General features: G+C 41.4%; 1 protein-coding gene across 6 annotated transcripts in view; it reads left to right on the top strand.

Annotated features, from left to right (window-relative positions):
• SATB1 (SATB homeobox 1) overlaps positions 1 to 21,644 on the top strand; it is a 94,101-nt gene that overhangs the window by 69,029 nt on the left and 3,428 nt on the right. For 4 of the 6 annotated variants that reach the window (XM_063325155.1, XM_063325154.1, XM_063325156.1 and 1 more), the window contains 2 exons: positions 19,945 to 20,148; positions 20,654 to 20,749. In XM_063325155.1, coding sequence (XP_063181225.1) covers positions 19,945 to 20,148; positions 20,654 to 20,749 — 300 coding nt within the window. The remainder of the gene's footprint in view (positions 1 to 19,944; positions 20,149 to 20,653; positions 20,750 to 21,644) is intronic. The other 2 variants (XM_063325159.1, XM_063325158.1) reach the window with 1 other exon arrangement.

Raw genomic sequence — 21,644 nt, 5'->3', positions numbered from 1 at the left:
ATACTGCTCTTATCTTATTTTGGATATAAAACCTGGATTTAACTTCTGAGTTAAAAAGTCTGGAGTTACGGTACAAAACAATATGTGACCTAAAGCAGCCCTGCTAGTGGACAAAGATAGTTGCTTTGCTGGAGGGCCTTTTTATTTATTTATTTTTTAAGGAACTGATTTGGGTCAACATTAGATTGGGTGCCGAAGCAGCCAGCGCCTGCAAGGTGGCTGAGCTTGCCTGAGCCAGGAGACTGCAGATAATGTTCTGCTGAGTAGAGCACTTTGTACGGAAGAGCTATTAAATGATGCGCTACAGAAGTTTCTACTTAGGTGGCACTGAGGTAAAAAAACGAGCATCTTCCCTTGTGCTGCGTTAGTGCCTTTGGCAAGAGTTACCTGATTGATGGAGGACCACATACGGACCTGATGCTCACCGAACCAGCTGGCTACAGGGGTTGGTGCGGCAGAGATCATAGCGCAGGGCGAGGAAGGGGTGATGGGAGCAGGAAGAGATTGCAGTGAGATTAGTGGGATCCTGCTCTGCCTTAGGTGAGTGATATTTGCGTACGTGTAGTTTCACGGTGCACTTTGCTGGCGGCTTGTTGGCTTTCCCAAAGGAAAGGGACAATCTGGCACATGGGATTGAATGAGTTTGGGGACTCAGCTAGAATATTCCTTCAACCGTTGAATCCTTTTCCCATATAGGAGTGTATGCATTCTCTATATTTTTAAAGTTTCTATGTTTTTAAGGATTGATAACAGGACAAGAGGTAACTGGCACAAACTTGAGCATAGGAAGTTCCACCTAAACATGAGGAGGAACTTCTTTACTTTGAGGGTGGCAGAGCCCTGGCACAGGCTGCCCAGAGAGGTGGTGGAGTCTCCGTCTCTGGAGACATTCAAAACCCGCCTGGATGTGTTCCTGTGCAACCTGCTCTGGGTGACCCTGCTCTGGCAGGGAGGTTGGACTAGGTGATCTCCAGAGGTCCCTTCCAACCCCTACCATTCTGTGATTCTGTGGTATATTATCTGCAGAATAAATTCAAATTCTGTTAAGTTCAAAATATATACTGTAAAAGCTACTATGGATATACTGAGGAGCTAAGGAAGATATTCTAATTCAAATTGCTCAAATACATCATATCTTTGGGGAGTTTTAGAGCTGTAATTGGCAAAACACCTAATGTCAGTATTTAAAATCTTACGGTTTTATTGCAAGTTGTCTGCCTAATAGACCTACGTATTTTTTGTTAGATTATGTTGAAAAGAAAGCTTTAGAAGAATGCATGCAAAAGGAAGACAGAAAGGTTTATCAAGTGCTTTGTGTCTGCTCCCAGGTTGTTGGTTTTTAGTGGTAGAACTGCAATACTAACAATATTGTTTACTAAAATTTAATCAGCACACCTGAATAAGTCAAAATGAAAAGATTCCACGCATATATAAATTTCTGTGGTATACGTTACTTTTACAATTTAATCATATTGGGGTTTTATTAAATTTATAACGTGACAGTCTGATTTAAGTAATTATGAAAGCACATTCTTAATTTCATTATTTCAAACAAAAAAAAGTTGATTTGTGTAATGATCATTAAGGCATCATGGTTCAGTAACTGTGCATTGGTTACAATGTTTTCATGTGGGAGCCAGGGATGAGTTTTTTTTCTTGATGGTGACAGATGCTGAAATCTAATTTTATTCCATAAAAACAGACAAACAAACAAACAGAAAACCCCCAAACCTAAGAGCCCCGAGAGATAAGGCAAGTAGAGACTTGTAGCGTTTCTGTGTGTTTGCTGCGTTTTGAGAAGTTACATTTATGTTAATGGTTTATCCTGAAAAGCTGTGGCCTGCACGTGCTAGTCTGAAGCAGGGAAGAAAGCAAAACTTTGCTGAAAATCAGCTTACATTGCTAAAGCTCTCTTAAATTTAGGAAATTACATTTTGCAAAAAGTGAAGTAATATCAACTTCCGTACCTCTGAGAGTCCCATACACTACAGTGTAAGGCCGTTAGCCTGCGTTATTATACCTAAGTAAGTTTTACTTTATAGTAGAATAAATAGGTAAAATCGATACTTTTCTGTAGCATCGATCCTGCTGATTGCTGTGTATGGCCAGCTGGGTGCCGAATGCCCTCCCTTCACACTGAATAAAAATGCCTATATGTTGAAGGCAAGACAAAATCATGCCTCAATTTTAATTGTAGAATAAAACTAAAGGAGTGCTACCCATACCTCCAGAAACCTCACCTCACTACAGAGAGTTTTGACCCGTTACTTCTGAGCTGTTGCGTTGTGTTGCCCAATTTCCCGTCCTTCTGTCCCCGTCCTTCTCTTTGGTTAGGCAGTTAGCCCCTTGGAAATGAGTAGTTTCGCGTGCAAAGCGTGGAGGTAAAATCAGTGGTTCAGACCACACTAGAGACTCCATCCGGAGCCATCAGGCAAGTATTTTGTGCAGTGGTATTTTATTAAAGTGTTTGACTTTTTGCCTTAGTCTGCACCTGGAGCGTCCTCCTCCGAAGGGCTGCGTGGGGAGGTGCACGGGGTAGGCATTAGGCAGAGCATCTAACGCTCCTGAGTAGATGGGAAAGAGTTAAATGGGAAGGGAATGCTAAACATTGGCACTAAAATTGCTTTTGGCATGCAAATACCATGCTTTTCCTGACATAAATATTTTCAGAATAGGCCATTAGAGTTCAGGTATATAAAACCCTGCTTTTACTGGAAATTTTAATGTTGTAGTAAACCCGGAGATTTATAGTGAAAAATTGATGTCTGTTATCTCACTTTTATCTTTTTAACCAGCGGTTTTATAAATGCTATATCTTTGATCTGGCTTTTTCCATCTAGAGACTAAGCTATATACTCTAATAGGAAAGTCGTTTTTAAACAGCTTCCCACACTGAACAAGCACGGTATTGTGGATCTGGCACGAAGATGTAACATGCCATTACCGCAGATATAGAACAATCTATCCAACTATTTTCCAGCGGGGGGAAAAGAAACCTTTTTAGCACCACGAGTAACCCTCTGTGGTAACAATCTGGCTTTGAGAGAGGGATCTAGAAATGTATTTCCAAGGCCGTGTCCTCGGGGCGCTGCACCTCGGGCTGCCCCAGCGGGTCCAGCCCTGGGGGCAGGAGGGGGCTCGGTCCTTCGCCCTGTCACCCCACGTCTCCGTCAAGTCGTCTCCCGCCTTTGTCTCTCTCAGAGCAGCTGAGTCACTTCCTGGGTTTAAATCTTGGCGTAAAAGCCTTCTTTACCCCCACCCCCCCACCCCCCTCGGCGTACAATGGATTCTCTGTGGAGCAGGGAGGGATACTGCACGGGGAGATGCGAGGTGGAAACAAAACGTGCTCCGAGGTCTGCCGTCGTTTTCACAGGTCCACCTGGAAATAAACCCCTCACCCTCGTGGGAAGGCGAGATACAGCACTTAGAAAACATTAGCTGCAGAAGCACACCACACAACAGCCTCTATTTTTATTATTTTCTTTTTTTTTAAATTTATTTTCCTCCCTTCTCCGCTACCCAGGGGTGGTTGCTCTGGCAGTTGAAGAAGTGCCATGAGCAGCAGGAGTCGGGACAGGATCGAGTGTCAGCAGGGATGGGAGAGGAAGAGTGTGAACTGGGAAAGCACGATGGGCTTCTGCGCACGATCAAGAATTGCCCCATAAAGCGGCGTGTCATTCAGTGAAACTGTGAAACTTGGCAGATAGACCTGATTTGTTTCTTTCACAAAATATCGTGTTGCAGAGTCATAGTGTGTTCTGTCTCACCCGGGTTGGATAGGAGTGGATTTTCGTCTTTCTATTGCAGGAACAAAATGCTCAGAGCACTTCAGGTCCTTCGTCTGCCCGGTATCTTAATTTCTTATACAATGTCTCTTTGCAGAAATAAAGGTTAAAGGCTCAGGAAATTTCCTTAGGAAATTTTTTTTCAATTTTTTCTCAGAAAGCGGGTAGAAAAATTGAGTTCAGTTAACTCAGTCATTGCTCAATCTTCGTAGATCTGGAGAAGGGCTGTCGTGGATCCTGGCCGTATCCCACATTATTGGTATGACCTTGGTGGAGTGGGTTGACTTCAGTGAGTCTTGGGTTCCCGCTAGTAAAAAGTAGACAGCAACTTCTTGAATCACCAAAGATGCGCTGAAGAGAAACCGCCTTAAAATCTCCGAGGTGGTTCATATCAGCGTGCAATTGCCCATGGAAATCTGCATAGAGGGAAAAAATAGCATTAAAACCTGAAATACTTCAAGCCAAAGAAAAAGGTACAGAATGGAAAATACTTAACTGGTAAGAGGATTATATTGACCTCTTCAAACAGCTCCTTGGGGCCAGGTAGCCCTTTCAACATGTAAGGCAAAGGCTGGATTTGTTGACACGCGGATGAAGAAGTGCGTTTCCTGAGCGTGCTTTACATGTGGGGTCAAACAGGCTCCGGCTACGGGTTCCCAGCCAGGCGGGTGGCCGCAGGAGCCGTTTAAGCGCTGCTTACAATCCGCATAGAGGCTGTTTAAAGAGCTGGTGGCAGCTTTGGGAAACGCTGGGTATTTGAGCCCTAAGGAGAGTTTCCCCGGAGGGATGCGGTGCACACCTGCCTGAGGTTGGTCGGGAGTTAATGCTCAACGCCTCGGCGGCCTCAGCCTCCGCCTGCTGCACATCCCGGAGAGGGGCTGGGATTGGGAGCGCTCAGCACCCAGCAGGATGCGGCCCCGCAGGTGGCCAGAAACAGCCCAAGAACCCGGGTTCTTGGTTAGATGGCTTTTTTTTCTTTTGTCTGGTGAAAGGAGCACAAACGTGTGGGAGCAGCTAGGAGAAGAATAAGTTTAAGTCATTAAATGTACAAATGAAAAAAAAGAGCCAAGTAGAGAAAGCTCTTTACAAAATATGAAATTCTGTTAAAGCAGCAAGACGGCACAACATAAGGAATGTTTGGTACATGTTATTGAAACTGAAAAATCAGAGTATGGAATGAATTATAATTTAGCATAATCCATAATTTTACAGTTTTCATTTTGAATTATTTATCTTATATGATTTGATTAAAGATAAAACTGGCTGACAAGATCTTAAACATCCCTGCATGTCTTAATGACAAATGAAAAAAGTCCTCATTATAACTTCACCATTTTTAAATTTTTATTTGTATTGTTTCTATATAGCTCCCTTTTATTTTTAAAGCATATTTCAGATATGCATTGTGTACATGCGATTCCATAACCCATCAGGCTTCAGTGTTGCCTCAGTACCTCTGATTCAGTAAATCAGATCATAGGCAGCATGCTGTCATATAATAAGGTGTCTGATCCTTATTACCAGTTTGTTGATGCACAGACTCCTTCAAATTGACCATTGCAACACATGGTTTCCCCTGAAACTAGCTGTGATAATTAGCGTGGCTCTAATGAGACAGAATGTCACTGATCTTGTGCTGAACTGTCGAGTATCGACGCTACGGATGGGAACTGTCAAAGCTTGCCATCTGTGACAGAGCTTGGCATATTCCATTTGCAAGGTAGAGCATGCTCAATAGACTGTTTTTAAACAAATGGTCCATTTCTTGATTAGGGCTCTGTGTTCTGTTACCGTGGAAGACTTTATATCATAGTTAAACTTTTTTCTTTTTTTCCTTTTTTTTTTTTTTTTGCTGGGGTAAGCTCGTTAGGAAATGAAAACGTTACTAAATCTCAAACCACTGCCTTCAGTCCTCTGTTAGCTTTTTGGGGAAAGGTGGGGGGGAGCTTATAGTGTATTTATTCTTCTTCCTCTCCCCAGTTATCTTAATGTAGCGCTTCTAAGGCTAGCAGTTCCACAAGGCTTTTATCTGCTTTTTTTTTTTTTTTTTTTAAGCGGCGAGAGATAGGGACGGCGTAGCTCTGAAGGATAGAGGAGCAAAAATTAAAAAGTCTTGGATGACGCGCAGTGGGAGCACGTGTGCTGGGGATGAAAGATGGACTCGGTCAGGAGAGTCGGGCGCCCGGGCTCCCGAGACCGGCCCCGCAAAACACCGTGCAAAAAGTCCAGCGCTGCTTATCATTCCAAAATATGCTTTGTTGCTTTTTATTTCCTCCTTCTCTGGCAGACCACACAGGGCTTGTTCTGAAGAACATTTTCACTAATCTGATCAGGCAGCCAAATACGCCGGGAAAACTGCTTTAATGATCCCACTAATTACCTCAAGTCAATATGAACTGTATTATTAGACTGAGGGAAAATATTCCATTAGGTCTCCCCCTTGGGAGTTTCTCCGCTTTGTGATGTCACCGAAGCCTTCGCCCTCTCGCTTGTAATTAATTTTATTTACACACGCAGGCACGCACAAGGTCACACCTGCACAACCGGAGCTGGCCAGGGAGCTAGTGGCACTCAGGCTTAATCAGATCTGTCATAATTACCATTCTGCATGTTTCTGACACACGCTGTGAAATATTTCAATTTAACTGCCGCTACCAGCACAACCAGATGTAGTGTGAGTGTGGCTGCATTGGAAATATTATTCCTCAGGATAAACTCTCTCCTCCTCCTTTTTCCTCCCACCCCCTCTCCCTTTTACAGCTAATGTGGCACAGAAGCTGATGTATCCTGTAAATCTTGAATGCAGCGCTAGATTGATAACAGCAGATTAGACAGTTTAACCACAAACAGCTTGTTCATTTTTCACAAATGAAAACCACATGTGGTGTAACTAAAATTTCAGGCTCCCTTTTTTTTTTTTTTTTTTTTTTTTTTTAACCCCTCCTCTTTGGTTGTTGTTTCCTTTTGTGTGTGTGTGTGTGTGTTAAGGTTTGCTTTTCACTGTAAAGGAGAGAAATAAAAGAGTAAACATATAGGGGGAAAGAGACGCTGCCGTCTTCGGAGATTATTTCTCCATGACCTTTATTAAAAACCTTCCTCGCTTTGGCAAAGAAATCAGATATCGCACAGGGGTTTTGTCTCTCACTCTGAGACTTTCTAATCTCTGGGTTTTATGCCCACTTATTAAAGAAGTCATCCTACTGTGCTGTTTTTCAAAATAACGTGCCAGCAAACACCTCGCTTCAAGAAGAGCTTCTAACCAAAAACGTGGTCTTCGCTGCTACCTGAATTTAGCAGAAATAAAATTTTCCGCCAAAGTTTTTCACCACAAATTTTGGCTCTCTGCTAACTCTTCCCTCTACCTCTTCCTTTGGGGAAAAGATTCTTTTGAAAAAAGAATCTTCTTTAAAAAAGAATCCTCAAAGTGTCTAGAATTTTGGCAAATGGAAAATTGATTATTTTTTTTTATTAAAACATTCCAGTATTTCTTACGAAAAACAGATATGGTTAGTTTTTAGGAAATGAAATGTTGTCTGTAAATTGTTTTGCTTTTTGTATAAATCCATTTTTTTCAGTTAAATTGTTCAGCTTGCCCTAATTAAACAGCCTTCAGTACTTAGTAAGGGTTTTTTTTGAAACCATCTACTCTTTAGTGGATCACTGTTGGCTACTTTTGCTACACAGAGAAAAAATTAATGCAGTGTTGATAGAAAGTTTTAATTATAAGGTTCTATAACAATTCTTACAGCAAGGAAAAAAAAAATTAAGTGCGCAGACTGCCACTGAGCAGATTCCCCAAAAGCTGTTGCAGGTATTGTCAGGCGAGAGGAATGGTGCAGTGCATCTGATAGAAATTCATCAAATCTAATCTGTAATAAGGCTTCCAGGGGAGGTTTAAAAAAAAAAAAAAAAAAAAAAGTAGCTTTAGTAAGAGATTGTTTTATCCATTGCCAGTGATTTGGGATGCAGTGGCAATATTGAAAGTGCAGGAGATGTGGAGCTAAGACTCAGTGTTCGAAGTCAGTCAGAAGAAGGTGAGCAGGGTAGTTTTTGAAAGCCACTGAAGGCACGGTTTGTAGCAGAAAATTTGGCTACAGAGATGGCCCCCCCAGACTGCTGCCGAGGGTGTTAAAGACCCACGCTCGTACCACTTGGCCAGCAGTTACCGGCTGCATTACGAGTCTCCCAGAGCTGAGCTGGAGTAGGTCGGCGTAGGTGTGCCATCAGTGTCCTTGCTGCACTTCCGTGACTGACTCCCCTGGGGTCCGTGCAGACCCCGAACAAGGGGAAATCTTGTCCTGGAGGTGCATCTGGAGCCCTGGAGGTGCTATGGCTGCCGAGGTCTCAAAAATGAGCCTGGAGTAAGGGAAGAGGAGGGCAGGAAGGGCTCGCGTTGGAAGAGATAATGCTGAAATGAACCATCAGGATTCTTGCAGGGGTCCGGAAATCCAGCTCTCGTTTCTTCGCAGAACTATTCGAAAAATGTTGTGCAGTCGGGAAGCACTGGATTGCTGAAAGAAAAAAGCGCGGCACCCTCTCCCACCTCCTTTGAGTCTTTATTTTTAGTTTTTCTTTCTTAGGTAGAGGTGTTTCGGTTCCTACACTCCAGATGCGTGAATCAGCTCTTCCTCAGGCAGCACCTGCTGTCTGCCTGACAAGAGGTGCTGTTTCTGGCAGGATGGATTTTCTTAATCTCTCTCTTCCCGCTTTTTGTATCCTCACCTTCTGTTTTGTTTTCCTCTCGCCACCTTCGCTAATTCCTCTGGTTATAGCTCCCCTCTTAGCCTTCCTTAGACTTTTTCCCACCCCTTTCCTCTCCCGTATATACCCTCACCATCCGCTCTTGCTCCATCTGCCCCTTTCTCCTGTCCTGCTGCTGTCCCCCTCTGTGCCAGAGCTGCACCTGGGACATCCCACCCCAGGTGCATCCCCCACTCCCACCCAGTTGCATTGCACAAGCGCCTGCTTGTGCGTGGGGTGCAGGGTGGGCACCCTGGGGTGGTGGGGAGCCAAGGGCTGGTTGCCAGCACCGCCAGCTTCGTGGGTGAAACATCATTCCCGTCCCCGCATGGCGACACGCGTTTAGCTGGGAAAAGAGCCACGTTCTTGATTTCTCAGTTTTCTCGTGCCTGCTGTGGGCAGAGAGCTGATTCGGGAGGCTTTTGAAGATTCAGCGTATCGGTGTTTTAACATGAAAAAACTAAAGCGCTATTAAAAAGAGAAAAAAAAAAAAAGAAAGAAGGGGAAAAGTCTGAGCGAGCTGCACGAGAGTTAATGACGTACGGAAATGAAAACAAAGCTGCAGTGGCAGAGCCGAGAGGAGGCTGAGGAGTTAGCGAGCAGCCCGTGGTTCCCGGCAATGGGGGAAGCAGGGTACCAAGTAAACAGCGCAGAAAACAAAAGCGAGCTCAACCCGTAACTAAACAGGAAATGACAGGGTAAAATTCCTCCCCAAAAAAACCCAGAGCTGCTAAACACGTTACTGCAAAGAATAAAGGCATCTTATGCAAACACAAATATACGGTAACGGTCCGATAAGCGGTTTGTTAAAGGAGTGACAGATTACTATTCAGGTGAAGGGTTGTTGGGCAAAGGAAGGAGTAAGAAATAATAGATGTGTATTTTCTCCCTGAACGTTAAACTGGATAATTCAAAATTCACACGACACCTGAAAGCGTTACAGGATTTCTAGGTGCAAGGTGAGAAAGGAGACAGTCTTTTATTCCAGATGATTTTTAATTTCACTGTTCCTAATAATTTCTCATTGTGTCCATTTTTTTATTTTCTTCAAATCAGACTTCTAAGTCAAAATTCAGATTTTTAGTTACAAATTACCCCTAACAGTTGGCATATAATGAATAGGCTAGGGCAAGCACGCAGCTAGCTAAGTGGGGGAGAATTCCAATTTGCAAATATTTATCTAACTCCAAATCTGCCAAATTTTATCTGAAAACACATTGTTATTCAGTGGTCATCTCATTTTTATTCTTGTTCAGTGTCGTGTTCCCTTACTTCAGGATGGCATTTGAGAAGCACATGAAAATAGTTTTCAGAATCTTTGTAAAGAAAAGGCTTTTGGACTGAGTGGCCCTTAGCAGAATTCCCTGAAGTTTTGGATCCCAACTGAGCAAGATTTGCCCACACATCAGTTATGTCTGTGGGTTTACTTAGGTGACTAGGTATTTTGCTGAGCCCGGTGCTTAGCATCTCTAGTATATGTAACACGCAGAAGAAAGCTCTACAGATATAGGAACTTTCCACTGTTTATATAAAAGCAGTTATTTTCTTAAAAAAAGCAAGCTATGAAGGGCTCAAATAAGTTTCTTTTTATTTTTGCTTCGGGGCAGCCAGTTTGCTTCACCTCTGAGAAATCAATTGCTACTCTTATTAAATATGAGGAGAGAGTCTAACTAAAGGGATTGATCCTTTTCACTTGGGGAAGGGGGACGGAACAGAGGGATCAGGGCAGGAAGAAATGTGCCAGCTCCACGCAGCGCCTGATTTAAGGGCAGAAGCTGCTGCCTGGAAATACGGCTGGGGCTGGGACTCAGCTTGGCTGGCACTTTTCTTGGCCGGTGAGGAAAAGTCTAACGCTGAGCACTGCTCTCTCTAGGAGCTTTTCCCTTGTGGCTGTTCTCGTCCCCATCCTAATGGCAAACTACCTGAAAACACTCTTGTGTTGGTTCCCACCCAGGAGGGAAACCTGATCTCTCCAGCTTCCCGTTTGATCCAGCTTTCCTATTCTTTTGAGTCTATGCCCCAAGCAACCACGCTACAAGTATTTGAGCTTTCTCAGGGCTTCACTGCCTTTATTTTTCCGTGGGTGAGATACGTGCTTCTGGCTGCTCCCTTCTCATTTGCTGGGGGGCGTCTGTCTTTCACAGGTGTGGATTTTAAAGATTTAAAAAAAAAAAAAACTGCATTGAGGTGATGGACGTTATTAATTTTCTGACTTTTTCTGTGGTTAACAAAATCTGGAGAAAAGTTAGAGAAAGTTTCTTTTCAATTTCCTTAAGGCTCCCGTCACCCTGGGCATTATCAGAGCGCTGAGCGCTCTTCGCTATGAAACCGGGAGCCACAGAAGCCAGCTGAACTGCAAGAGACAAGCTAAAAGACATTTTCTCAGAATATTTAAATGTCTAATTCAAAACTCTATGAAAACATTTAGGCCGTAAAAATGTGAAGGGATGTCTGAGAATGGATTTGAGCTGTGTGTGTTTTGGAATGATGTCGCTTGTTGGAACATCTTGTCAGCTGAACTGAATTTGCAATGAATTCCAAATAACTATGAGCCTGTGATTCCTCAGTGTGTGGTAGATCTTCCCCTCATCCAAAATGAATTCTGGAAAGAAAAAACATATGACAAGAAACCACAGATTTAAATTACTCCTTCTGGGAAATTATAATCTTTTAAAAAAAAATAATAAATCTAACAATGTGTTATACACACATACAAGTAATTACGGAAGTGACACTTTGGCCTTGTGGCCTTTTTACTGGAGGTCTTTCCCCCAAAGCAAATGTTAAATCTCTGTAAGCAACGTAATAATAAACATTTGCTGTTCACTTGTAAATTGATAGTAGTAAAAAAGATTTTTAAAATTGCCAGGCTCTTTCTATTAAAGACCCTTCTCTAACTAAACTGCAGATATAGCTGCCATACAAAAATTGATTGTATGGTTAAGAATAAATAAATATGGGCTATTAAGGGTCATGGTTGGATTTAGGGTTGTATTTACTTTCAAGGGAAGCATCGGTATTGCAGTGAAATCAGTACTTCGCTCTACTTAAATAAAAGATAAAGGGCCATATATTACCAGTCATCTTCTGTGAAACCCACTGACCCATTTTATATGCCTGTACTATAAAAGGTAATGTACCAGACTAAGACTGACTTATTTAATAATTAGCAGTTGTTTTTTCGTGTTTAGATATTTTTTTTTCAATTGTCAAGTCCATTTTTTGTCACGGGTATCTCACAGTTACAATGACAATTGAATCGTGTGTGTGAAAGAGGAAGGGTCTGGAGTAGAGGAAGGCAGAATAAAGCTTCACCCACTGTTTTTTGCATTTATTACTTTTCCCCCTTCTTTTTACATATGAATGTAGTTGCATTTTATGTAAGATTTTCAAAGGCATGCATATTAGGTTTTTGATTAGGGCTTGTGCCTATCTATCATTGCTAGGCGATTGAAGGCAACACTGTAAAGAAGATACATTTGAACAAGGGAAAGGGAAGGTGGAGGAGGCTGAGAGCAGAGAAACCGAGCTTGGGAGAAGCCCTTCATTTGGATTATTCAATTCCCTCTGTACTCAACTAAAAAGTAATGGAACTGATGTTTTCAGTCAGGTTTAGAGTTACGGGTTAGGTTTTTTCTTTCCGAGAGCTCGTGGTACGTCTCAAGTGCTTGTACACAGGGAACACACCCACCAATTTCGATCCAGCCTCAGACCTTAAATCCGACAAGTTTTTCGGTGGCGTTGGCTCTTGGCCACCCACCGGGGCTCCGGGTGGAAGGAGAGGTCTAATACGACAGACCAGACTGTGGGAGCAGGGCCACGGCTCTCCTGCTCATTTTGTTTCTGTACTTAATTGCCGCTTGTCATTCATCGAATTTGAGAGGTTGCTTTAGCAGGTTTCCTATTTATTTGTTTGGATGTTTACAAGAATAGAAATACGTATGTAATTTTTAAGTGCTGCAGCTAGAGAGGAGAACAGGCAGAGAGAAGAAGAGACGTTAGGAATCCTCTGCCCCAAAAGTATCACCAAAAAATTGCGGTGAAATACTGTCGGTACTGCTGCTAGCTGTTTGGTCATTTGTTTTTCATGACCCAGAGAAGAGGTGGAGGTAACATCCAGGCAGATGGCGTGGCTGAATAATAGGTTGGATAAGAAATTTAAGGAAACGGCATAATCTGTTTCAGTATTCTTCAAAGGAAGTTTTTCCTGCTAGTGAAGTTTACCTTTCTTCTGAAAAGCCCTATGAGGTTGTGGGGTTTTCAGTTTGTTTGTTTTGCTAAATCTCATCTATTATGATGGCAGATAGAGATTTACTTAAAATTCACATCTGGCTTCCCCTTTCGATGTTCTAGTAATGAAAGCCAGTAAAATAGATAAACCAGAAATATCTGGAGATAAAGGACAGCTTCAGGTTTCAAACTTTCTCTGATTTAGGGGAATGCTCAAAGGCAAAGCCTCGAAACTTAAGGCTGATTAGCATAAATAAAACACTGAGGCAACCATCTTTCTGGGGACACTTTAGGCCAAGTCTCAAGAAGAGGCGTTCATAATCTGGTATCTCTGCCCCTCTTCTGGAACAGGCTGAAAACCAGCTTTTTCTGCTTGAGTTAAAGATACAGAGTTTTGTGAGAAAAACAGGGAAACCCCACAGTATTGAACGTTCACAGCAGTTTTTAAATTAATGGAAAGTATATGCTTCACAGAAGTCAGTGCTTAAAATTACTTTCAAATATAAGCTAAACTGAAAAGATTTTCACTAACAAATGTGTTGGTTGGTATCAAAAACTAAGTCTGGTAGATTATTAGTTTTCAAAAAATTTTATAAAAATATCCAGTAGCATCTCTTTTAATAGACTTCATTTCTCCTGTGAAGAATTCGAGTCTATTCAGCTTTGCATAGGAGATAACCAGGACAATTTATGTATTTTAGGAAAGATAAACCTGCAATCACAATAAATTTACCTGCAATCAGGAAATTCCAGAAGAATTTAAGGCTAAAAAGAACTCCTCTCATCATCTAGGCTTGTTCTCCTGTCTGAACCCGTAGGTATTTCACCCAGAAAGAAGTCAGATTTAAGTAATCTCAGCCTGAAAATGAATTTTGAATTAAATGCACCGTTCTTACGCTGCGGTGGGTGTTCCCTGCCATATTTTTCTGGATAATAGAAATGTAACGCAAACGGCATTTCCCAGATAAATCAAAGCAGCGTCCATTGTTACTTATTTGTCGTCTTTGTTTGTGCTGAAGTGACATTTATTTTACTTCTCAATGCCATAAGCATGAGAGTACTGATTCAGAACTCCCTGCATTTTCGATCCTGTTGTGTGAGAAATCTCAGTTGAAGGGTTTAATGTGTTTTCTAATCAATGTGTAGGGGAAATTTGGCCTTATCAATTTAAATGCTGGAGATCCTTTCATTGCATTATGGAAGAATCTTCTGTAAGCAGAGATTATTCTTAAGAACTTCATAACATTTAAAGGTTAATATGTTAGGTAAAGAACAATATCTTAAGACAAACATTTTTATTACAGGACATGAAGGGATAGTTCTGATTAAATTACATGATTATTTGAATGGGAAAGAAGACAAAGTGCATCATTTCTTGCCCTCAACTTTAATGCCTTTAATCAAATAATGACCTTCTGGAAATAGTTAATTTTAAGCATTTGGAAAGATCAATACCACTTTGCCACCAAAAAATGGCCCAGATGATGAAATTTGATGTATTTAAAGTACCATTTCACCCTTTTAACCTAGTAAATAATTTAAAATGCTTTCAGTACTCCTTTGCTACCATTATGTATCTCGTTCAAAGTATTATGACTTTTCCAAAAGCAACCTTTCTGTGCAATGAGCAGCTTACAAGTCCAATACTGAAGACTAAGACTATATGCATATACTGTAGTGGTGATGTTGGCCTTTATTTCTTCTCTTCTATACGTGGATTCTGTTTTGAAAAGAAATGGAAATATCTATGATGAAGGCAGCCATTTGCAACAACAATGAGATTTGTAAAGCAAGTTGGATGGCTTTTGAAGGAGAAAAAGTCAATATTTAAAGTTTAGTCCATGAGTTCTTTTCCTTTGTTTTGTCTATAAGCTTTTGTGTTAAAGGTGAAGGATTTGGGTTGCTCAGACAATTAAGAGCCCATTTTACCAAGTGTAATTTCATATCTGTGTTCTATAAACTCGAGTGCCTTCAGCATCGTAAATAAAAAAAAAATTGCCCTCTATTAGCATGTTTGTGGGCAGATTAAAAACAGTCTTCATTAGCATAAGTAACACTTACAGATTCTTTTAAAAGTAGAAAATTATTTGCTGAATGATAAATTGCTAGCTTTCTAGTTAGTTGCTGAAAATGTGCTCATTCAAAATGCCTACTTTAGTTTAGTCTACAATACTCAATTTTTTGGAGTTAGAAGTACTGTTTAATGGATTATGTAGTTAGTCTTTGTTCACAGTAGATGCTGAAATGCAATTCACGCTTTCTGAGAAAATGTTTGTATCAAATACCTCCCTATTTAGACTGATTTCTTTTAACACCATATATTTTTATTACACTATATGCCCCAGAGAATGATACAAAAAAACTCTTAGCTATACTATACCAAAGAAAAACTGTTCATATCTTAGCACTGATACTCTAAAATGTTTTGCCTTCTTAGATTCAGATTACAGCTCTTCTAAAAAATGTTGGAGTCTTTGTTAGTTATTCTGTAAGAAATATTCCTCATTTGGCAAGTTGTTACCACTGTAACAAATTCACCAAACAAAAGAGTTCAGTTGCTCCACCTTGAAGCCTTTTCTTCCCAGAGTAGATGTGTTTGTTGCTGATTTGGAAAGCTTTGCCCAGAGAACATATTTCATGGTTGTAATGCTACCCTCTTTGATGTAATTAGGGTTGGTATTTACACCTTAAGTGCAGATTTCAATTACCTTTTTGTTTTTTCGTTTAATAAGAAAGATACCAGAATGCAAGTATAGTTTGTTAGAAAGTCTACATGAAAGAGAAGAAGATTTTATATAAACACAGCACAGGTCAGACTGAATAAAATAGCATTTGGATACATAAAATGCATAGATGCTTTCTTTAAAATAAGCATGCTCATGGGTCTTGCAGAGTCTTATGTTTGGCAGTTATCCTCTTTGCGCTTTTCCTGCAATAGTTTGGCAGTTCGGCTTTCACAGGTTTTTTTCCTCTAATGTCTTATGTTTCTTTACTAAATCCCTATCAGAAAACCAGACAGAAGACTCTTATTTATTTTAAATATCTTAGGTTTAGCATCTTTTTTTTTTTTCACCATTTTCTTGCTTACTGTAGCAAGACCTTTGCAGATGGTACTTGGTTACTTGAAAGTGCATAACAGTATTTTCTTTGTAGCAGATGGATTTAAGACTTTTAGTTCCCAATAAATGTAGGTTTACAATACATAACTTTACAGGATTTGTGTTGTATATAACAGGTTTGAGCATATTATCTCAGAATTCATCTGCATGGCATTTTCAGCTTATCCAGGGCCCATGCCAGTATTTTAAGTAATAGGGAGAGCATAGTGATTGATAGCAGCTAAAGGCGTGATTTTGAATAGAAACAAAGGTTTTAGAACAGAAGGTGTCAAATTAAACTTTGTCAGTTTGAAAAGTAGTAACATCCTGAAAGTTCTCCAAACATATTTACATGTGGCTAATGTTTATATTTTGCTTTGTACTCTCTTTATATTCAGTGTAATGTTGCCTGGCAAATTTACTCTGTTTTAAAATCAAGGTTGTTCCCAATGTCATTGCAGAGTTTTGGGGGGTTTGCCTTGCTGCATAGATATATCAGCTTAATTATTTTAAGGCTGTTTTTTTAACGATGTGCTATATATGCTGTATAAACCGGTTGTGATCTAATCTGAGTTATAAATATTTCCTTATTATTTTGTGGTCCTTTCCACTTCCTGAAAGACTATAAGGACAAAAAACCCCAGTGGCCCAAGCCCTCCTTCAGAATAAATTGTTAGACAGAAATTGCTCTAGCCTTAAATGAGTATAAGGGGGGAAAAATCAGCCTTATTACATTCATTCGTAAATTCAGCTGCATTAAATTCATACAGCAGTTCATACTTCTTTAGATCAGAACCAGAACTTACAAATTTTACAGAACTTAAAATTCACCATTACAAAAGTCTGTATGATTACTTTTCCTAAAATTTACAAAAACCTTTCAGACATTCTCATTTAGCTGACTTTTATGAATGAGCTTTATGTTGTATACAGGATTCTGAACCTGAAACTAAACTGTTTGTTTGTTTTGAACCAAAAGAAAGCATATCGGTATAAAGGTTTTAGTCTTTTAACAAAGTAAACCCCTACAGCCTCTGTTACTGCCCATTCACTGTCTCTTCTGAGAATATTTGTGAGATCAGCTTTCATAAATATTTTCAGAAATAAACCACGAAGACCAAAAAATTGTTTCTATCCCTGTAATTTTAGAAGGATTCAGTTGGTCGTTTCCATGTTGCCATCATGTGTTGCATCAGAATATGTCTACTTCTTTAAAAACATGACGAACCCAGTGGAAAAGAGACATTTTGGTAGAATAGCAGTCTATTCTGTGTACTGTGGCAGAAGCATCTGATTTCAGTATCTCAAAATCGCTGCTTCCCTGAAAGGCTAGCAGAGACATGCATCGTCAAATCCTTTTTAGATAAGGAATTAGAAGTATTAGTTAAGTGCAAAAGTTGATAGAAAAATACTGGAAATATAATGTTAGCCATCAGTAATTAATAAAAATAAGGTCTGATCTAGTAAATATAGAAACAGAAAAGACGTCAAGGGGAGAAGAAATTTCTTAGTTAACAAAAACTGTTGTTGTGAAATACATTTAATCAGCATAAAATGTGATTGCTTAGGAATTATTTTTACTGCTGGACATTTAAAAAGAGTTTCTACTGTCTTCTTTTTCAAAAAAAAACCCCTGTGATTCACTTGGTCACCATACAAAATCTGTGCACGTTCTAAATGCACGGTGCAGTTTCTTTTCCAGCCTGTCTGTATACCTTAGAGAGGTGTCATGGGAGGGGACAGGTTGTTTTGTCTTTTTTTTTTTACTTTCACCGAGCTGCCGTGTTAGTCAGCTCTGCTCTCTGTTTCACCACCGTGAGAAAGAGGACCAGCAGTTTCAACGTGAAGCAGTGCAGACTCCGGACAACCAAAGGACAATTTTTATGCTTCAGGGTGGGCTGGTCTGGTCTGGTTTGTTTTTTTTTAACTAAAAATTTTATAACTGCATTTTAGTTAAAAGATCTAGATTTGTTTCCTTCATCTTCTTCTCTCCTCCATCCCCAACAAACTACCTATGCTTTCATTGCACCTCTTCTAACTCTCTGAAGAAAACTAATAGTGTCGTTGAGCATAATCCAGCACGTGTCCTCATGGAAGCGAGGTGGGCAGAGAACTGCAAGCAACATGTTGATTTTATTAGGGGCAGGGAGAGTTCGTACATGAACCTGCTGACACATTCCAGGGTGCCTCACGATGTGGAGGGAGAATCCACAGACCCTTGCTACTGTTTTAAAAACATGCCATGCGATTCCAGCTGGGATGGGCTGTACGTTACGTGCGCTGTATGAAGGCAACATTCCCAGTTTGGCCACATTTCCCAGTCAGCTTGCTAAACCCTGGGGCAATACCTGGCATCCCCCCTTAGCGTGTGGTCAAGGCCTGGGGTGCGCTTCATCCCTGGGGTGCCGCCGCCTCTCTTCCTTCTCCCCTCCCTCCCTCGCACGCCTACTGAGCACCCGGCGGATTTTGGCCCCATTTAAATTTTTTGCCTTCTTGGCTCTGCTACCGCCCTCTCTTTAACATTTGTCATTTTGAGTATTTCTGTTTCTCAGGGGCATTTTCTCCTGTGTCATTTGTTCAGTTTTCCACTTCTATCCAAGAGAATATACTTCAAGTTTTTATACACACCTCACTAAATATTTTTGTATACAATATGAATGCACTAAGATTATTTGTTTACTTTCACCTCTTCCTATTGTGGCAATATTTTTACACTGCTTTTATTAACTGTTAGCTAAAGATATGAATGTCTTCAAGAAAATACATTTCTATATTGTATTTGTGTATCTATTGTATCTAGTAGTAAACTAGTCTGGATAAACCATTTTTCAACTACTAGTACATATAAAAAGGATCTAAAAGCTTCTGTACATTTATATTATTTGTTGATTCAATAAAATGTCACATTATCTTTCCTACAGCATTAAGAAATAAAATTGCATGGACCTAGTTTTGAAAACAGATCTTTGAAGCTAAAAGAAAGGAAGTATGCATGTTTTATACATGTAACATTTTGTTTCTAATTTTAATATACAAAAAAAATGCTGCTGACGCACACTGTGCTAGCTAGAGTGTTTGCACTCTTCTTTTAAAACTACCAGTGCCCAATTCAGAAAAAAATCCTCAATTAAATTCCAAGAAGATGTAAGAATACAATTGTTAAATTTTCAAAATGAACTTGATGTCTCTTTTAGAAGCAAATTAGCAGCCGCGGCAGTTCTTGCAGGGGATTCTGTAGCCGACTTTGTAGTATGTATCCCAAAACCATGTCTGAATTAAAGTAAGTGAGCTCTTGGGAAACTCACTGTCCTGTGATGTGGAAATGGTAAAAAGAGTATAGCAGAAGCCTGAGCATACCGTGCTCCCCCTCAAGCCCTAAGAGTGTATGTAAAACTGAGAAAGTGGTTTTTTCTGGGTCTGTGAGAAAAATCTTGAAAGAGAGAGTCATCTGTCACTTGAACTAAGTTCACCTGCAGAGGCACCTCTACTTGTAGCAGATAGGAAGAAGGTGTTACTTGGCTGCGCCTAGTCAAAGGATTCCTGTCTTTTGAAAGGACATTAGGGATCTCCTCTACGGCTGTGCTTTGCGTTAGGCAGCCCTACAGACAAGGCAGATATTTGAAGTACTTTCTGGTTTAGAGTATTAGTACCAGGATTTTAAAAATTGCTCAGCAGACAGTCTACCAGCTCCTGAAACACGGTGTCGATGCTCTCGGATGGGCGTAGCCTTGCATAAAAGAAAAGAGGCAGCAGAGAGAACATGCTGGTGCCAGTAAAACACCCGTCCTGCGGAGGGGAGCGTGTAAGGGATTCTGCCTTCATCAACGGTTTGTTTCTAAGCAAACAAACAGCAGCGCTGTGGTGTGGGACCAGGGGGAAGGTGCTTTCCAATATGCTTGTGGTTGGCGAGGGTCTGTGAAATAGCGTGGCCGCCTCTCGCTGTATCGGTGTTTGCTTTGAGCCCAGCCTGTGCAGCGAAAGGCCTTTCCTACCGGGGGTGAGCGGGAGAGAATGCAGCGCCTCGAAAGTACACGTTTTGCCCCTCGTGAAGTGAGGGAAAAAACTAATGTTTTGCTGGTGTTATCTTCAAGGGGTGGCTCTGTGAGCTGTTACGTTGGAAAGAAGATCCCTCACCAGAGAACAGGACCCTCTGGGAGAATCTCTCCATGATCCGAAGGTTCCTCAGTCTTCCTCAGCCTGAACGCGATGCCATTTATGAACAAGAAAGCAATGCAGTTCATCACCATGGTGACAGGCCTTCCCACATTATCCATGTGCCAGCAGAACAGATTCAGGTTAGTTTACCTTGGCCAATCCCGCAGAGCGCTAAGTAAATAAAGCTTTAAACGGAGCAAAGGAAATTAGTGTTTCTTTCCTCCCGGCCAGGCTAAATGCAGGTCTCCCGGTACGAGATAAGAGCACGCTGCCGTGCGCCACCGGAGTTCAAAGGAGAGCGTGCGACCACCCACGGTTTTTGTTTTGGTTTGGTGGTTTTTCGCAAACGTGCGTGGCCGCGGTGGCACGGAGGCAGCTGCGTGCCGGGCAGGGGGAGCCCCCGTGCTGGCTGTCCTGGGCTAGGCAGGCGTCAGGACCGAAAGGCAGGGGCGTTTGGCACTGGTTGTCAAACGCCTTGGCCAGTGAAGCGGGAGGACCTTGTTGGAGCTGTTGTCCAAAAGCCAAGCTCGAACCCTCAACAACAGCACCTCGCCCCGGGTAGGAGTGAAGGGAAGGGGATTCCTCATCCCACTTTAACCCCAGTCGAGACTGGGGTGAGTCAATGTTTGTTTGTTTTTCCTTCAGAGCCCCTCTCCCACCACCCTTGGGAAAGGAGAGCATAGAGGCGCTTTCTTACCAGGCCTGCTGACCGCTGGACCTTGGCTGGGTGCTGCTCCGCAGGTGAGCTGGCACAAGGGCGCCGTGGCAGGGAGAGAGAGGAGGGGATGCAGGACCCACGCCACGGGGCTTGGAAACAGCCGCGCTCTGCTCCGGGGCAGCCCCCCTCCACGGGCACCACGAACCAGGCGGGCGGCTGGGTGTTTTGCTAAATGCCGTCGCCCGGGTCGGCGGTGCGGGCTGCTGTCTCTCTGAGCTGGGGACTCTTTAATCCCTTCTCACGGAAGACCTGAGGTCAGCCTTTTAACTGCTCCCTCTTAAAGGGCAGATATTGCCCCGTGCTTTCCCAGCCTCAGCTGAGACCCAGAGTATCATTTGTATTACCTATACAGCAAAATCTTTACAAAGCTAGGAAGGATAGAGTTATCTCGCAGCCAGAAACAACACGAGTGTATATTAAAGATAAAGCAAACTGAATAAGACAATCCCTTAGGATATTGAGTACTAAAATAATTGTGAAAGCCTGGAAACTTGCTGTTTGATTTAGCAAAAAGAGAGAGAAAGATCTATATTAAGTAATAAAACAGCACTTGTTTGAAAATGTACATTGTTTTTAATAAAATCGCTTCTTAAGGGGATAAAAGGAGAAGCTTATGCACAGTATAAACATTCAACCACTATGCCACTTACTTAGATTTTCTTGCCTTGTTGATAAAAGTTGTGTGTTTGATCTCGCAAATATTATTCACATAAGCAGTTGCATTGTAATCTCTTAATATGACTGGTGAGAGTAACGATCGGGAGATCGGGCCTGAGTTTTGTCTCTGCTCTTCTACATGGTAATTGTTGTAGATGCATAAACACGTAGCTAAGACACAAGTTTTCAAACTGTATATACAAAGCCTCCAGTCTTGTAAGAATTTAATGTACTGGGAGTAGTCTTGCATCTCTTTGGGAT

This window comes from Chroicocephalus ridibundus, chromosome 2 (assembly GCF_963924245.1).
Source record: "Chroicocephalus ridibundus chromosome 2, bChrRid1.1, whole genome shotgun sequence".
In the NCBI taxonomy this organism is placed as follows: Eukaryota; Metazoa; Chordata; class Aves; order Charadriiformes; family Laridae; genus Chroicocephalus; species Chroicocephalus ridibundus.
Note: the sequence above shows the minus strand (reverse complement) of the source record. Positions and strands in the feature narration are given on the sequence as shown.